Source organism: Schistocerca americana, chromosome X, assembly GCF_021461395.2.
Source record: "Schistocerca americana isolate TAMUIC-IGC-003095 chromosome X, iqSchAmer2.1, whole genome shotgun sequence".
Lineage (NCBI taxonomy): Eukaryota > Metazoa > Arthropoda > Insecta > Orthoptera > Acrididae > Schistocerca > Schistocerca americana.
Window position 1 is genome coordinate 263,300,999 of NC_060130.1, and position 15,250 is coordinate 263,316,248.

Consider the following 15,250-nt stretch of genomic DNA (forward strand, 5'->3'; position numbering starts at 1 on the left):
ATGTTGCAAAATGCCGCGCATAAAAACGAGATTTTTCTGAGGTTCATACCTCGGGTTCTATAGCGTCAAGTGTTATGGATAGCCGTTGGGCAGGTGACCATTAGTATACAAAACAGAAGGGTCGTATCACTCTAACTGTTCGACAGCACAGGATCAAAGTTTGACTATTACACTCTTTCTCCGGCTTAGGCAAGTGGAGCAAATCGGTTGGTTTTCTTGCGTTATATGTGGTCTATTGCCTTAAGGGCATCTTGCCAGGAGATCCTCCGCAGTCTCGACAAGCGTCTCGTACACAAGACGTTAGACATGACTCCACAAGAAGAAACCAAGTGGAGTCAGATCGGGAGGATGAGCTGTCCACTATACAAGGCTCCTCTTTCTGTCTACATTTCAGCGAAAGTGTGACACAGATGTTTACTAACAAGATGTACAAAACGAGCTGGGACTTTTATCATGTCGAAACCACGTACATTCGTCACGTCATGTGCAGTGCATTTACACTTTTCTGTATATATGTTTCACGATGTACGTCCATATTTTGGTACGGTTTGACGACCCTTCAGTATTAGCTACAACACTGATAAATAAATTTAATTAATAAGGTCTCGTACTCCACTGCCAGAACCTTCTCAGAATGACTCCTTTCTGGACCGTGGTTTCTTATTTCACACTGATACATTTCACTGTCTCCGTCATCCATGAAATTTCGAATCATCATCACGGAAAAATCCTGTATAACTGAAAGGCTCGCTTTGAGAGAGTTTGATATAACCCAAACTAGGTGAAGAGATGCATTTCTGATCAATTACGCTGTTGATGAAAACTCGCTGAAAGTTGTGACAACCATAAAATACCTAGGAGAACCAGTATGGAGCTATCAAAAGTTGAATGCCCACGTAACAGTGATAGCAGGAAGGGCAGACGTCACGCTGAGACTCATTGGAATAACTTAAGAAAAATGTAATTCATCCACGTAAGCAGTTGCTTATAAAATATTTGTGCTACCGATTCTTGAGCATTTTTCACCTGTCTTGAACCTTTACTAAATATACTGAAGATCCAAAGAGACTGGTACACCTGCCTAATATCGTGTAAGGCCCCCGCGAGAACGTGGCGTGGACTTGACTAGTGTCTGAAGCAGTGCTGGAGGGAACTGACACCATGAATTGTGCAGAACTTCCATAAATTCGAAGAGTACGAGGGGTGGAGATCTCTACTGAACAGCCCGTTGCAAGGCATCCCAGATATGCTAAATAATCTTCATGTCTGGAGAGTTTGCTGGCCAGCGGAAGTGTTTAAACTCGGAACAGTGTTCCTGGAGTTACTCTGTAGCGATTCTAGACGTGTGATGTGTCGCATTGTCCTGCTGGAATTGCCCAAGTCCAATGGAATGCACAATGGACATGATAGGATGCAGGTGGTCAACAGGATGCTTACGTACGTGTCACCTGTCAGAGTCGTAAATAGACGTATCAGGGGTCCCATACCACTCCCAACTGTAGACGCCCCACACCATTACAGAGTCTCCACCAGCTTGAACAGTCCTCTGCTGACATGAAGGGTCCTGGGATTCATGAGGTTGTCTCCATACCCGTATAAGTCCATTCGTTTGGTACAATTTGAAACGAGACTCGTCCGACCACGCAACATGTTTCCAGTCGTCAACAGTCCAATGTCAGTGTTGACGGGCCCAGGCGAGGCGTGAAGCTTTGTCATGCAGTCATCAAGGGTGCACGAGTGGGCCTTTGGCTCCGAAGGCCCATGTTGATGATGCTTCGTTGACTGTTTCGCACGCTGACTCCTGTTGATGGCCCAGCGGTGAAATCTGCAGCAATCTGCGGAAGGGTTGCATTTCTGTCACGTTGATCGATTCGCTTCAGTCGTCGTTGGTCCCGTCCTGGCAGGATCTTTCTCTGGCCGCAGCGATGTCGGAGATTTGAGGTTTTACCGGATTGATATTCACGGTACACTCGTGAAATGATCGTACGGGAAAATTCCCACTTCATCGCTACCTCGGAGATCCTGTGTCCCATCGCTCTTGCGCCGAATACAACACCACGTTCAAACTCACATAAATTTTGATAATGTGCCATTGTAGCAGCAGTAACCGATCTAACAACTGCGCCAGACACTTACTGTCTTATATAGGGGTTGACGTGCGCAGCGCCGTATTCTGCCTGTTTACATATTTCTGTGTTTGAGTACGCGTGCCTATACAAGTTTCTTCGGCGCTTCAGTGTAGGATTAACAGAAGAGATGGATAAGATATTACGAAGATCAGCACGTTTTGTCACTGGTTTGTTTAGTCAACGCAGGACGTTATGCAAATGCTTAACAAACTCCAGTGACAATCGCTGCAATTGAGGTGTTGTGTTTCAGACAGAGGATTAATAATGAGCCGGCCGGTGTGGCCGAGCGGTTCTAGGCGCTTCAGTCTGGAACCGCGTGACCGCTACTCAGGTTCGAATCCTGCCTAGGGCATGGGTGTGTGTGATGTCCTTATGTTAGTTAGGTTTAAGTAGCTCTAAATTCTAGGGGACTTATGACCTCAGATGTTAAGTCCCATAGTGCTCAGAGCCATTTGAACCATTTTTCTAATAGAAGTGGCCGAATCAAGCATGAAAATATGGCTGCCAAACCGTGCACATAGAGATATTAATAAGGGGAGTTCATCTGTCTATAACAGAAATAGGTGGTCAAAACGGTTATCAGATTTATTATCGTAGAGCATTAACATGTCAGTTACCTACTGATGTAACTGAATGATCGTTTAATAAGCGGACAAAGAATTATAGTCGTAAACACAAATCTTGACATAGATGGGTGAGCACGAGTAAAGCGTAATTATGAGAATAAATTGCAGATATGACCAATGACTGCAAGAGTCGTTAATGGTTGAAGAAAGAACATGGGAAAGTATGTACAAACACTAGTAAGATCGCCGAAGTGCATCTTGAAAGCAACTAGCTGGTTGCAAGGCGTTGAAACTGTGCTGTTGGTTCCTGTAGGGCGATGAATGACATCGCTTCCTTACTGAAACAGTGGTGGCAGTGACGGCCCATTCTTACCACACTCATGCAGTGCGAATGTAGACGGTGGCAGCAGTAGTTGCTGGAGATTCTGAGTTTAGCCTGTCCTCTACATTCAGTGCAAAAGTGAAATTATCTTTCTCTAGACCTGCAGGCTTAATCTGGCAGCGCTGGCCGGTGTGGCCGAGCGGTTCTAGGCGCTTCAGTCTGGAACCGCGCGACCGCTACGGTCGCAGGTTCGAATCCTTCTTCGGGCATGGATGTGTGTGATGTCCTTAGGTTAGTTAGGTTTAAGTAGTTCTAATTTCTAGGGGACTGATGACCTCAGATGTTAAGTCCCATAGTGCTCAGAGCCATTTTTTTTTATTTTATCTGGCAGCAAGTCCGTCGTTGGTCTACACATGCTCTATGCACTTGTTCTACGGCAAGTGAATTCAGCCTACTATTTACAAACACAGGCACTGCAATGTCGTACTTATCCGCTGATACCAGGGTAGCGACTTTCGATTAACTGTCTCTCTTGTCCGAGAATTACGGTTAAATGTACGAACACAGGCTAATGAGACATGGATGACGACATATGGAAGTGTGATTTCGACCGTGAAGCGTGCACGAATAGCCGAAATGGTGAATGCAACCGCTCACGACAAGTGGCAAATACGGGTTCGAGTTCCGGTCCGGCACAAATTTTCAATGTCGTCATTCCATTCTGCAGTCAAGGTTGCCTGTATTAGCAACTGCAAACACATTTCCTGTATTTTATAACAGCTGTAGTTGCTGCTGTGCCTGTTCCTTCGGATATGCATGCATGTCCGGAAGAACATTGCGTCGTACATCCCACGAACACAGGCACCTCAATATTGTATTTACGTGTATTTGTTCTGAATTGAACTGCATTGTAATAGTAGTAATAATACATGACTAGTAACTAGACTAATTATTGCTTTACTTTTTTAGTGTAATAATGATAATAAAAATTTGGTGTGGCTCAGTGGCCAAATGCGAGACTTCCAATTGGACGTCTCTTCGGCCACTTGCGTGTCCCTGATTTACCCCAGTTACCCAACCAGGTAAAGGGGAAACAGGATCCATACCACATGCCGTTCCTAGTAACTCTTTTCATCGTGGGAAGGTGAAGACTGAACAAAACGTAGCGTGAAATATCCATGTTCTGGTCGGAATTCGGCCCTTCGACCTCTCGTTTTCCAGGCACATGCTGTACTGTTAGGCCACCAGGCCCGATACTTTTGTAATGCGTATAAGTGAAAGAGAAATTTTCTGGAAGCAGTCTTAGTCTATTCGCCTCAGTTTACATTCTCATCCTATGCCGATATCGTTTTCATTTTCTTAAGGTAACGAGGTGCTGTCAGAGGCATATAAATGCAAATGCTTTATGAAAATGTTCACTGATCAACTATCTATACCAGCGGTTCCCAACAGATGGTCAGCGGACCCCTAGGGGTCCGCGAGCCATGCCAGAGGGGTCCGCAAGATGCAATTAGAATAAAAAATATATTAAATATATTTCGTATGCAGATTTTTTGTTTTGGCCGCTTCCTGCATGGGCAGAGCTTTAGCAAACGCTAACTTCTGCGTCTAGCGTCTTCCTAGAGCCAACTGACACTAGCACACTCTAGCGCAAAACTAGAATTAGATAGAGGCAAATAGCTCTGCTGTATGCCGTTAGACTGCGCGCGCTGCCTCTTTGCAGCTGACAACTGACAGTCGCTTTACACAGAAACTCGCATATCAGACGACAATCGGCCATTGTTAATTTATTTCCAGTTCTTTCACAGAACGTGTTGTTTACATATTCAATATTCTGTATTAAAACAGTAGTGTTTGTAAAGCGTTCATAAAAACAAATATAGGAACCGGCTCGACATGCAGTCGGATTTCAGAGTGAAAGTTTCAAGTTTGGAACCTAATGTTTCAGGAATAATGAACTCAAAGGTCAGATCGAACTCATCTCATTAAGAACTGAAAATTAAAACTAACTGTATACTGATGGAGTACTCTGTTGTAACTGTATTTTTTCAAATAAATAATACCTTGTATGAAATTAGTATTTTCTTATTTTTCACACGTGTCTACTTCATGCAATCTCAAGTGTAGTACACTTGAAAGACCAATACAATTAGTTTTAATTCTTTCCTGTCATTTTCAGCTCATACCCTATTTTTATTTTTTTTAAGGAGTTTGATTTGAAGGCAAAGATTCTGACCAATAATACAAAATTTAACAATAACAATGATGGCTAAATTGAAAAAGTTTTAAGCTCAATTTTATTTCCATAATGAATATGTCAATGTTTTTCTAAGTACCAAACATAGAAAACGTATAAGAAGACTCTTAATTTGGCTTTTTTAGGTACTTGATACTGTGATATGACAAGGTACCAATCATCCTCGATGAGGGGGTCCTCGAGAAAATTTTGTTGGGGACCCTGATCTATACAATACGAGTACCAGCGGAGATTCGTAACGTTTCAGTTTGAGATCTAAATTTTCTACCCACTTCGGCAAAAAACAGAGATCTCAATTTGTGCATACCGTGGCAGACGTGATTTTCTTGGGCTGACATTTACATACACTTGGACGTCATTAGCGTGAAGAGCTTCAAGTAATCAGTCCACGGTCAGAGGTCGACGGCAACAGCATGTGCAATACCCTCTACTTTCACTCTCCCGTCCCACTTCCCTGTCCCCCACCACTCTCACTGCGGGACAGTGACAGACAGAAAGACACACTTCACTGTGCAGTGTAAAATGCCACCAACCTAAATGCGCCAGCGAGGAGACGTTGACGATGCGGGCAGGAGCAGAAGCGCGAAGCCTGGGCAGCAGGAGGCACGTGAGGAGGAAGTGGCCGAGATGGTTGACACCCAGCTGCATCTCGAAGCCGTCCTCCGTCACGGCGTGCGGGCACGCCATGATGCCTGCAATACAGACCGAGTGTAAGCTGGATTGGCGATTACGATTAAAGGAAAATACAGGGTGTGGACAAAAATATGGAGGCAACAAAAACGCAACACATTTATATGCCTAATACACTACTGGCCATTAAAATTGCCACACCACGAAGATGACGTTCTATAGACGCGATATTTAACCGACAGGAAGAAGATGCTGTGATATGCAAATGATTAGCTTATCAGAGCATTCACACAAGGTAGGCGCCGGTGGCGACACCTACAACGTGCTGACATGAGGAAAGTTTCCGACCGATTTCTCATACACAAACAGCAGTTGACCGGCGTTGCCTGGTGAAACGTTGTTGTGATGCCTCGTGTAAGGAGGGGAAATGCGTACCATCACGTTTCCGACTTTGACAAAGGTCGAATTGTAACCTATCGCGATTGCGGTTTATCGTATCGCGACATTACTGCTCGCGTTGGTCGAGATCCATTGACTGTTAGCAGAATATGGAATCGGTGGGTTCAGGAGGGTAATACGGAACGCCGTGCTGGATCCCAACGGCCTCGTATCACTAGCAGTCGAGATGACAGGCATCTTATCCGCATGGCTGTAACGGATCGTGCAGCCACGTCTCGATCCCCGAGTCACCAGATGGGGACGTTTGCAAGACAACAACCATCTGCACAAACAGTTCGACGACGTTTGCAGCAGCATGGACTATCAGCTCGGAGACCTTGGCTGCGGTTACCCTTGACGCTGCATCACAGAGAGGAGCGACTGCGATGGTGTACTCAACTACGAACCTGGGTGCACGAATGGCGAAACGTCATTTTTTCGGATGAATCCAGGTTCTGTTTACAACATCATGATGGTCGCATCCGTGTTTGGCGACATCGCGGTGAACGCACATTGGAAGCGTGTATTCGTCATCGCCATACTGGCGTATCACCCGGCGTGATGGTATGGGGTGCCGCCATTGGTTACACGTCTCGGTCACCTCTTGCTGGCACTGACGGCACTTTGAACAGTGGACGTTACATTTCAGATGTGTTACGACCCGTGGCTCTACCCGTCATTCGATCCCTGCGAAACCCTACATTTCAGCAGTATAATGCACGACCGCATGTTGCAGGTCCTGTACGGGCCTTTCTGGATACAGAAAATGTTCGACTGCTGCCCTAGCCTGCACATTCTCCAGATCTCTCACCAATTGAAAACGTCTGGTCAATGGTGGCCGAGCAGCTGGCTCGTCACAATACGCCACTCACTACTCTTGATGAACTGTGGTACCGTGTTGAAACTGCATGGGCAGCTGTACCTGTACACACCATCTAAGCCCTGTTTTGTGATGACTGGGTGTTGTGTGATGTCCTTAGGTTAGTTAGGTTTAAGTAGTTCTAAGTTCTAGGGGACTGATGACCATATATGTTAAGTCCCATAGTGCTCAGAGCCATTTGAACCAACCAAAGCTCTGTTTGACTCAATGCCGTTATTACGGCCAGAGGTGGTTGTTCTGGGTACTGACTTCGCAGGATCTATGCACCCAAATTGCGTGAAAATGTAATCACATGTCAGTTCTAGTATAACATATTTGTCCAATGAATACCCGTTTATCATCTGCATTTCTTCTTGGTGTTGAAATTTTAATGGCCAGTAGTGTACGATGAAGGAAACCGTTGGCTGTAAGAACGTCTTCCAGTCCTCTCGGAATAATTAAATACAGGTTCTGAGTGGTTTTCATGGGAATCTTTTACCATTCTTCCTGGAAAATAATGGCAAGTTCACTTAACGATGATCGAGGTGGATAGCGATAACGATCCTTCCTCTCTCAAGTAGACCACAAAGACTCAAAAAAATTCAGATCTGGTGACTACGGTGGCCAGGGCAGATGCGACAATTCATTCTCGTGTTCACAAAAACAGTCCTAAACGATGCGAGCAGTGTGGAAGGGGGTGCTGTCGTCTTGGAACACGGCATCTGTTACGGCGTAAAGTCAGGAGCCGGCACGCCAGTCGGGATCGAGAGAGGAGAGATGGCTGTGAGAAGACGTTAGCCAATAGCACGCTGTCCGACTCGTCTCCAGGACGACAACGCGACAGCAGCGGCCCCTGTATGAAGAGAACATAAGAGCCGCGCTCGGATGGTCGCTGCCCGGTTCTACAGACGCTATAGAAGCGTTAACTCTAATCACTCGCTTGAACTGTCTATGTAACACGGATTTGGGAATTGTTATAGGCCTACTGAAGAGATTTCTTATTTCGTCTGCCGCCCTTTGCTGGTGTGGTGTGCATACTGTAAGACATACAGTACACACACCATCAAATTATTTGACTTATCGTTCTAACGAAGTGGGCGAGTGTCAGCAATATGTCTCATGGTCTTATCGTGGCGTGTTTATCTTCTGCCATTAGGTCAGACGGTAGAAATGCCACTTGCACGCTTAGAGTAGCAGATTGACGGTGACCAACTTTAAACAGAACTTGATTAATTTTCACACACATTTATTAAAATAATAACAAGCATAAAAATTACTTAACATGGTTCTGGATGCTATTTACAATTGACAATCTTAAGTTCCTGTGGTATTGGTACGTTAATCTTATTCTCACATATATCTCTGATACTTGACAAAAGTGTCTATACATTTATCTTCATGGCTATGTACAGGAATATGGTAATCTTATTAGGCGCAGACTGAAACTTGACTATAGACTGGTACAGACAAATGTAGACTGGTACAGACTGGTGCAAACAAAGACAGACTGAGTAATCGGAGGTCTGTACGCTCGTTATAATACCTCGTGTGTCCATGTATCACTACGCAAGTGTGATCAATGAGGAGAAAAGGTTCTACGTTAACAGCAATCTCATTGGCTGCGTTATATATTAATACTCGGATCGGCGGAAGCAGAACTTGGTCCGTCTCTATGGCAGCGCCATCTCGTAGTGCGGAGACGGACGAGCGCTGTGTCTGCACTGTTGTGCTTAGCGGGGCGCGCTCTAGTGGGAAAGTTGTGTACGCGCAGACTACGCAGAACTATGTACACAACATCTTACGACACATTTGTGTAACACCAGGTTAAGTATTGAATTTTTTTCATTTTGTAATAAAACTCATTAATACGATTTGTTTGAATGTTGTCTAGCGATCTGAGAAAGCAGGTTTCCTAGACACTCCATATTTGATGACTAGGCTGGACTTAACACCATCACCACCAGTGGAGAACAAAAATTGTACCATGGGATGGGCATGATCAGCCAAAATACGACCTTGCTGGGTAACCATGGGTCTCATGGAGTACCACGATGCGACTGCCCTAATAGAATACCGCCATGTTTCACTCTTGGAGCGTAAACTCGGAAATGCCGGCATCAGTGTCCGAGCGGTTCTAGGCACTTCATTCTGGAACCGCGCGACTGCTACGGTCGTAGGTTCGAATCCTGCCTCGGGCATGGATGTGTGTGATGTCCTTAGGTTAGTTAGGTTTAAGTAGTTCTAAGTTCTAGGGGACTGATGACCACAGATGTTGAGTCCCATAGTGCTCAGAGCCATTTGAACCATTTTTTGAACCCCGACCAAATGACATTCTTCCGTTGCTCAATGCTCCACGTTTTGAGGCTTCGGCACCGCATTTTCCTGCAATGGGAATTTGCATCACTGATGAGTTGTTTTGATATTCCAGCTAGCTCTGCAATTCCCAGCCTTTGGAGCTCCCTTCGTGTTTGGTGCTGAGAGGGTTCGCGAGTGCGACATTCAGTTCTGCAGTGTCATTTGTTTGGTATGCGACACTCATTCAGATTCCCTGACCGAGCGAGGTGGCGCAGTGGTTAGACATTGGACTTGAATTCGGGAGGACGACGGTTCAGTCCCGCGTCCGGCCATCCTGACTTAGGTTTTCCGTGATTTCCCTAAATCGCTCCAGGCAAATGCCGGGATGGTACCTTTCAAAGGGCACGGCCGACTTGCTTCCCTAATCCGATGAGACCGATGACCTCGCTGTCTGGTCTCCTTCCCCAAATAACCCAACTCAACCCTCAGATTCCCTGCCTAGCAAGGACGTGGATATGTCGGAGGCACTAAGGCTTCGAGCGGCGACTGCGGGCCGGCGTCGTCTAAGGGGAGCGGCCGCCGAGGTATGCACATCACGTGTCGCGACTGTCTGCCACTGAGCCTGTGGCCCTGGCTGACGGCGCATCTCATAGCTTGCTGTACTTTGTAGTTGTTAGTATCGCGCCGTTGCACAGCCAATGTGACTGAGTTTCTTTTCCAGTCTCGAGTGGTTACTGGTCTGGCTGTTGTACACTCATGTTCAGAAAAAACAGAACACCTTGAACGAATAAAGATAGGACATCCATACTCACAAGATATGTACATAGTGCGTTCTGCAGAAATACAGAAATTTGAGCCATGTCGGCATGTGGGTTCAAGGTCAACAGCTAATCACGGCGCATCACCATCTACCGGTAAAATGTGCCTGTGGATCTCGTTGTCGTTACACACCGAAGGCAATCAGTGTGCTTGAACAGACGTGCAGGATGCCTCGTAGACCTATGTGTGAACCGTACGAGGTGAATGCAGCATGGATGGTTATACCACAGGACGCCATTCGTGCCTTATACATGTCGATGTCGTCACGCATGGAACAAGTTACAGGAAGTAAGGTGACTGAAATGCTAAACGTTCCTGCAGAACACACTTATTAATGTACATGTCCTGTATATATGAACGTTCTGTCTCTAGTCGTCCATCTCCCCCACTACGGTCGCAGGTTCGAATCCTGACTCGGGCATGGATGTGTGTGTCCTTAGGTTAGTTAGGTTTAGGTAGTTCTAAGTTCTAGGGGACTGATGACCTCAGATGTTAATTCCCATAGTGCTCAGAGACATTTGAACCATTTTTTCTTGCGAACAGAAACCAGAGTGTCGCCGTGTTTTTTAATCGTCTGTATATTATGTTACCTACCTGCTTCCTGTGTATTTTATTCGCATCACCGACCCTTTGTTTTATGTTTTAAGTTCCACAATTTTCCGCCGTTTTACCATTTAAGTCACCGATTTTATCGCCTGCTTTTATTATTTATTATCTTCATTTTTTAAAACAAATTCTGTAGGCTGAAGAGCGGCGTACTAAGCTGCTGCCAGTCCGCCCCCTCCTAGGGGGAGTCGAATCTCAATAAAGGAAAAAAAAACAAAAAAAGAACTAGTCGTTGTCTTCGCTACGTCCCGGACTTGCTAGTGCTTCGTTCACTTCGTTAATTCAGTCTATTGCGGACGTATAGGAACGCGTGTTCGTTTCTTTGTGGTCACTGGAGCAAGTGACGATCAACACTCTACCTACGCGACGCAGGATAGAAAAATTTGCAGCTGTCTTCCTCTTATATCTGTCGTCACAATCCTCTTCAATGACCTTCTGTCACGATCACTCAGAACAAACTTTCGCCAGCGTTGTGACTCATTGGGTGACGTTTCTCCGCTGCGGTGTAAATCTGCATCATGATGCCTCTTGAAACCTCAAACACCTCGGGTGCCTTGCTTACGGAAGCACCCATCATTAGAGTTCCAACAATATTCCGGCATTCGAATTCCCTTAGCTCCGACGTAATGCACTCACAAACACAGAAAACTGTTCTGAACACGAATGACACTTGCAGTGTATTGAGGGCATTGCATAGGTGCCGTTCATTGTCAAATACAACAGCACAACCTGCAGACTTGGTTATCATCTGCATTTATGTTCAAGCGTGCGTTTCTCGAGGTGTTTCCATATTTTCATCCAGCCTCTGTATACTAAGGACAGGAGAGATTCCTCATGCATGACCATATTCTGAGCTGGTGCTGTCTCACTACATATTGGCAGCCAGTGCACACGTAACAAACTCATTTCTGGGTATGAAAGCGAAGTGTAAAGTTCTCCGTCTGTCACGGAGATAGTATTGATATTAATGTAACGTTTTTTTGCTACATTGGTGTACGATGCGCAGTAACTTAGGCTGTAAGGCGTATAATACCAAAACGATTAAATTACTGTTTTCTCAATATGTTTTACAATTTACAAAAATGAAAAATAAAAATTGGACAAGTGTGAGTAGGACTCGCGCACTGAGGGCTCCGTAAAAATTTAATGATGTGTATAGACAGTTCATCCATTGACCCGCCACGTTAGCCGAGAGCGCTAATGCGCTGCTTTGTGGGCTCGGGTAGGCGCGCCGGCCCCGGATCGAATCCGCCCGGGGTATTACCGACGACGGCCGGTGTGCCGGCCAGCCTGGATGTGGTTTTTAGGCGGGTTTCCACATCCCCCTAGGTGAATACCGGGCTGGTCCTCATGTCCCGCCTCAGTTACACGGCTCGCAGACACCTGAACACTTTCGCATTATTGCATTGATTACACTAGTTGCAGACATTTGGGGTACACTAATTCCGTCCCGAGGGGTACAGGGTGTTAGGAAGGGCATCCGGCCACCCCTTAATCTAACATTGCCAAATCCGATTAACCACGCCGACCCTGCATCCCTGCGGGAAAAAGGCACAAGCGAAAGAAAGAATAGACAGTTCATCCATCCTGGGACTCGAGAATCTCCACCATTTCTCCTTCCTATTATTGATATCGACAATGGCAAGATATCGTCCTGGTAATAGCAAGACAGTATCAAAATCTTTGCAGTAATTCCTGAGGCTAGCTCGGACATACAAAAAGAAGCGAGTTGGGGACTTCAGTTTGTATATGTGGAGAGAGAAGGTTTAATAACGTGTTTTTATTTACTTGCTAAAACATGACTACAACTTACATTTTACGTTTGCATGCAGTAATAGTTTTCCGTCACGTTTCTGAAGGATGATGAATGGAATGTAAGTTCTAACGGCAAAAAGGTTTTTATTAGGGCATTTAATTACAATTTAAGAATTTTCGGATTTTTTACTTGTACTTTGAAACCTTACTCCTTGCCAAATTTAATGATTGTAGGCCAACGGGAAGAACACTTTAGGTTTTGATGAGCGAGTTTGCGAGTGTTAAAATATGTGTCATAAATGGTCGTAACTTTTAATTTCGTTGACTTAGAATATTATATTTTTGACACCGCCAAATGACAAATTTCAACGTGATACGTCAAACTTCATGAGAAAAAGGGGTTTTAACAGAGGGATGGAAAGTCGGAAAACAATTCGCAAAAATGTGTCATTTTCGTGTCTTATAATAACAAATTGACAATTTTCGAATTTTTTTCCTTCACTTGCACTGTGAAACCTTGCTTACTGCCAAATTTCACGATTGCAGGTCAACGGGATCTACTCTATAGGTTTTAATGAGTGAGTTTGCGAGTATCAAAATGTGTCACGAATAGCCGTATCTTTTGATTACATCGGCTTAGGTGTTTAAATGTTTTACTCCGCCAAGGGACTGCATATTTTAGAATGTGACATAAATCTTAAATTGATACGCCTATTCGTTCCTGATGAAGAAAAGGGTCTTGACAGACAGACAAACGGATAAAAATGGTAAAAATATTTTTTCGTGTGATTTAATTACAAATTAACAATTTAGCGGGTTTTTCCTTTACTTGTACTGTTAAACCTTGCTTCTTGCCACACTTCGTGGTTCAGGTCAATGGAAAGTATCCTATAGGTTTTGATGGGCGAGTTTGTGAGTATCAAAATCTGGGGCATAAATCATTTGATTGCATTGACTTGGAAGCTTGAATATTTTCACCGGCAAGGGCCCGAAGGTCTTAGTATGTAGCGTAAATTTCAACTTGAAACGTATGCTCGTTCCTGAGAAAAACGGCTCCTTTCAGTCGTACAGACAGACAGACAGAAACTCGGAAAACAGAGTCATTCTGTAAGGGTTCTGTTTTTACCAATTGAGGTACGAAATGCTATAAAGAGGGCTTTGCGTCTCATCGACAAATGGGTTATTAAGACGGTGAAATTTACAGCTCAAGCTACGTCGTTTTGGCCTCAGACGGGTCAGTCAGAACCGACCGAGCTCCACGTGACCTTCAGCAGATGCCGTCCTTCGGATGTGGTATGGAGAGGCGTTGGGTAAGCACGCAGCTGTCCCGGCCATTGTCGGCTTTGCAGATCTTGGAGCCGCTACTTCTTATTCAAGTAGCTTTCAGTTGTAATCACGAGCCTTAATGGACTTCGTTCCACTCCTCGCACCAAACAAAATCTCTGGCAATATCGGTTACAGGGCCGTATCCGGGTCATACGCATGACAAATCAGCCTCGCTGCCAACTCAGCTACGAAGGAGGACAATTCATAACCAACGTGGCAGATTTTTAGGCCTACCTGTTTACGTCCCTAAATGACTTGCATAATCGATGATTAGCTACTCTGCCACAACTAAGCAGTTGGCGGACACACTCAGTGCGCGATTTGTGCTTTTACCAGTGGGGGGGGGGGGGGGGGATGTCTTAGGGGGTTAGTATAATTATATATGTTACTAGCTTGGACCGTGGCGTTACCCATGGTTAAACAGTTAATTACAAATAGATGTTAATGCCGAAACTCACTATTCACGCGTCTGCACTATCAGAAAAGCCATCCCTTGTTATATCTTTAAAAGTACATTATAGGTAAAGCTTATTTACAAAATCATCTACATACAGGTATACGAGGGGAATTCAAAAAGTAAAGGCACATTTGTGAAAAGCTGTACTTATTCTGATGATAGAAAACTGAAACATGCGTTATTTTTCTACGTAACCTCCCTGGACGTCAATGCAGTTTTCCCGACGTTTTACGAGTTTTTTTATTTCATCAGAAAATACGTTTATCGATTGCATCTGTAACCAATTTTGCACCGCAGCAATGACGTCTTCATCACTTTCAAATCTTCTTCCTTGTAGTGCTTCCGTTAAGGGTCCAAACATGTGAAAATCGCTTGGAGCCAGGTCTGGACTGTATTGTGGATGTTCCAGCACCTCGAATCTCAACTCCTTTATTGCGTCGGCTGTCCGTTTGGCAGAATGTGGGCGAGCGTTATCTTGCTGCAGGATGGCACCTCTTCACAGTTTTCCACGACGTTTGGATCTGATTGCAGGTCTTAGTTTCGTACGCAACACATCACATCCACCATACAATACAGACCTGGCTCTAAAGCCTCGTTTACACTGGGGCGACGTCTTGCAACATTGAGGCATGCTACGGAAATGTGGCGTGCGTCGTCTTGTCATTTAGTTCTAAATGTTTTGAAATGCTTAACTACTACATAACACTTTTTCAGAATTAATAAGTAATCATATTAATAGTATTAATAGTAAACTTTCAGTATTCGGTTCCACAAATTTAAATTATACGTAA

General features: G+C 44.7%; 1 protein-coding gene across 2 annotated transcripts in view; it reads right to left on the reverse strand.

Annotated features, from left to right (window-relative positions):
* The window catches only part of LOC124556078 (retinol dehydrogenase 13-like), a 205,148-nt gene that overhangs the window by 72,447 nt on the left and 117,451 nt on the right, over nt 1-15,250 (reverse strand). For both annotated transcript variants that reach the window (XM_047130104.1, XM_047130105.1), the window contains exon 4: nt 5,808-5,966. In XM_047130104.1, the coding sequence (XP_046986060.1) occupies nt 5,808-5,966 (159 nt within the window). The remainder of the gene's footprint in view (nt 1-5,807; nt 5,967-15,250) is intronic.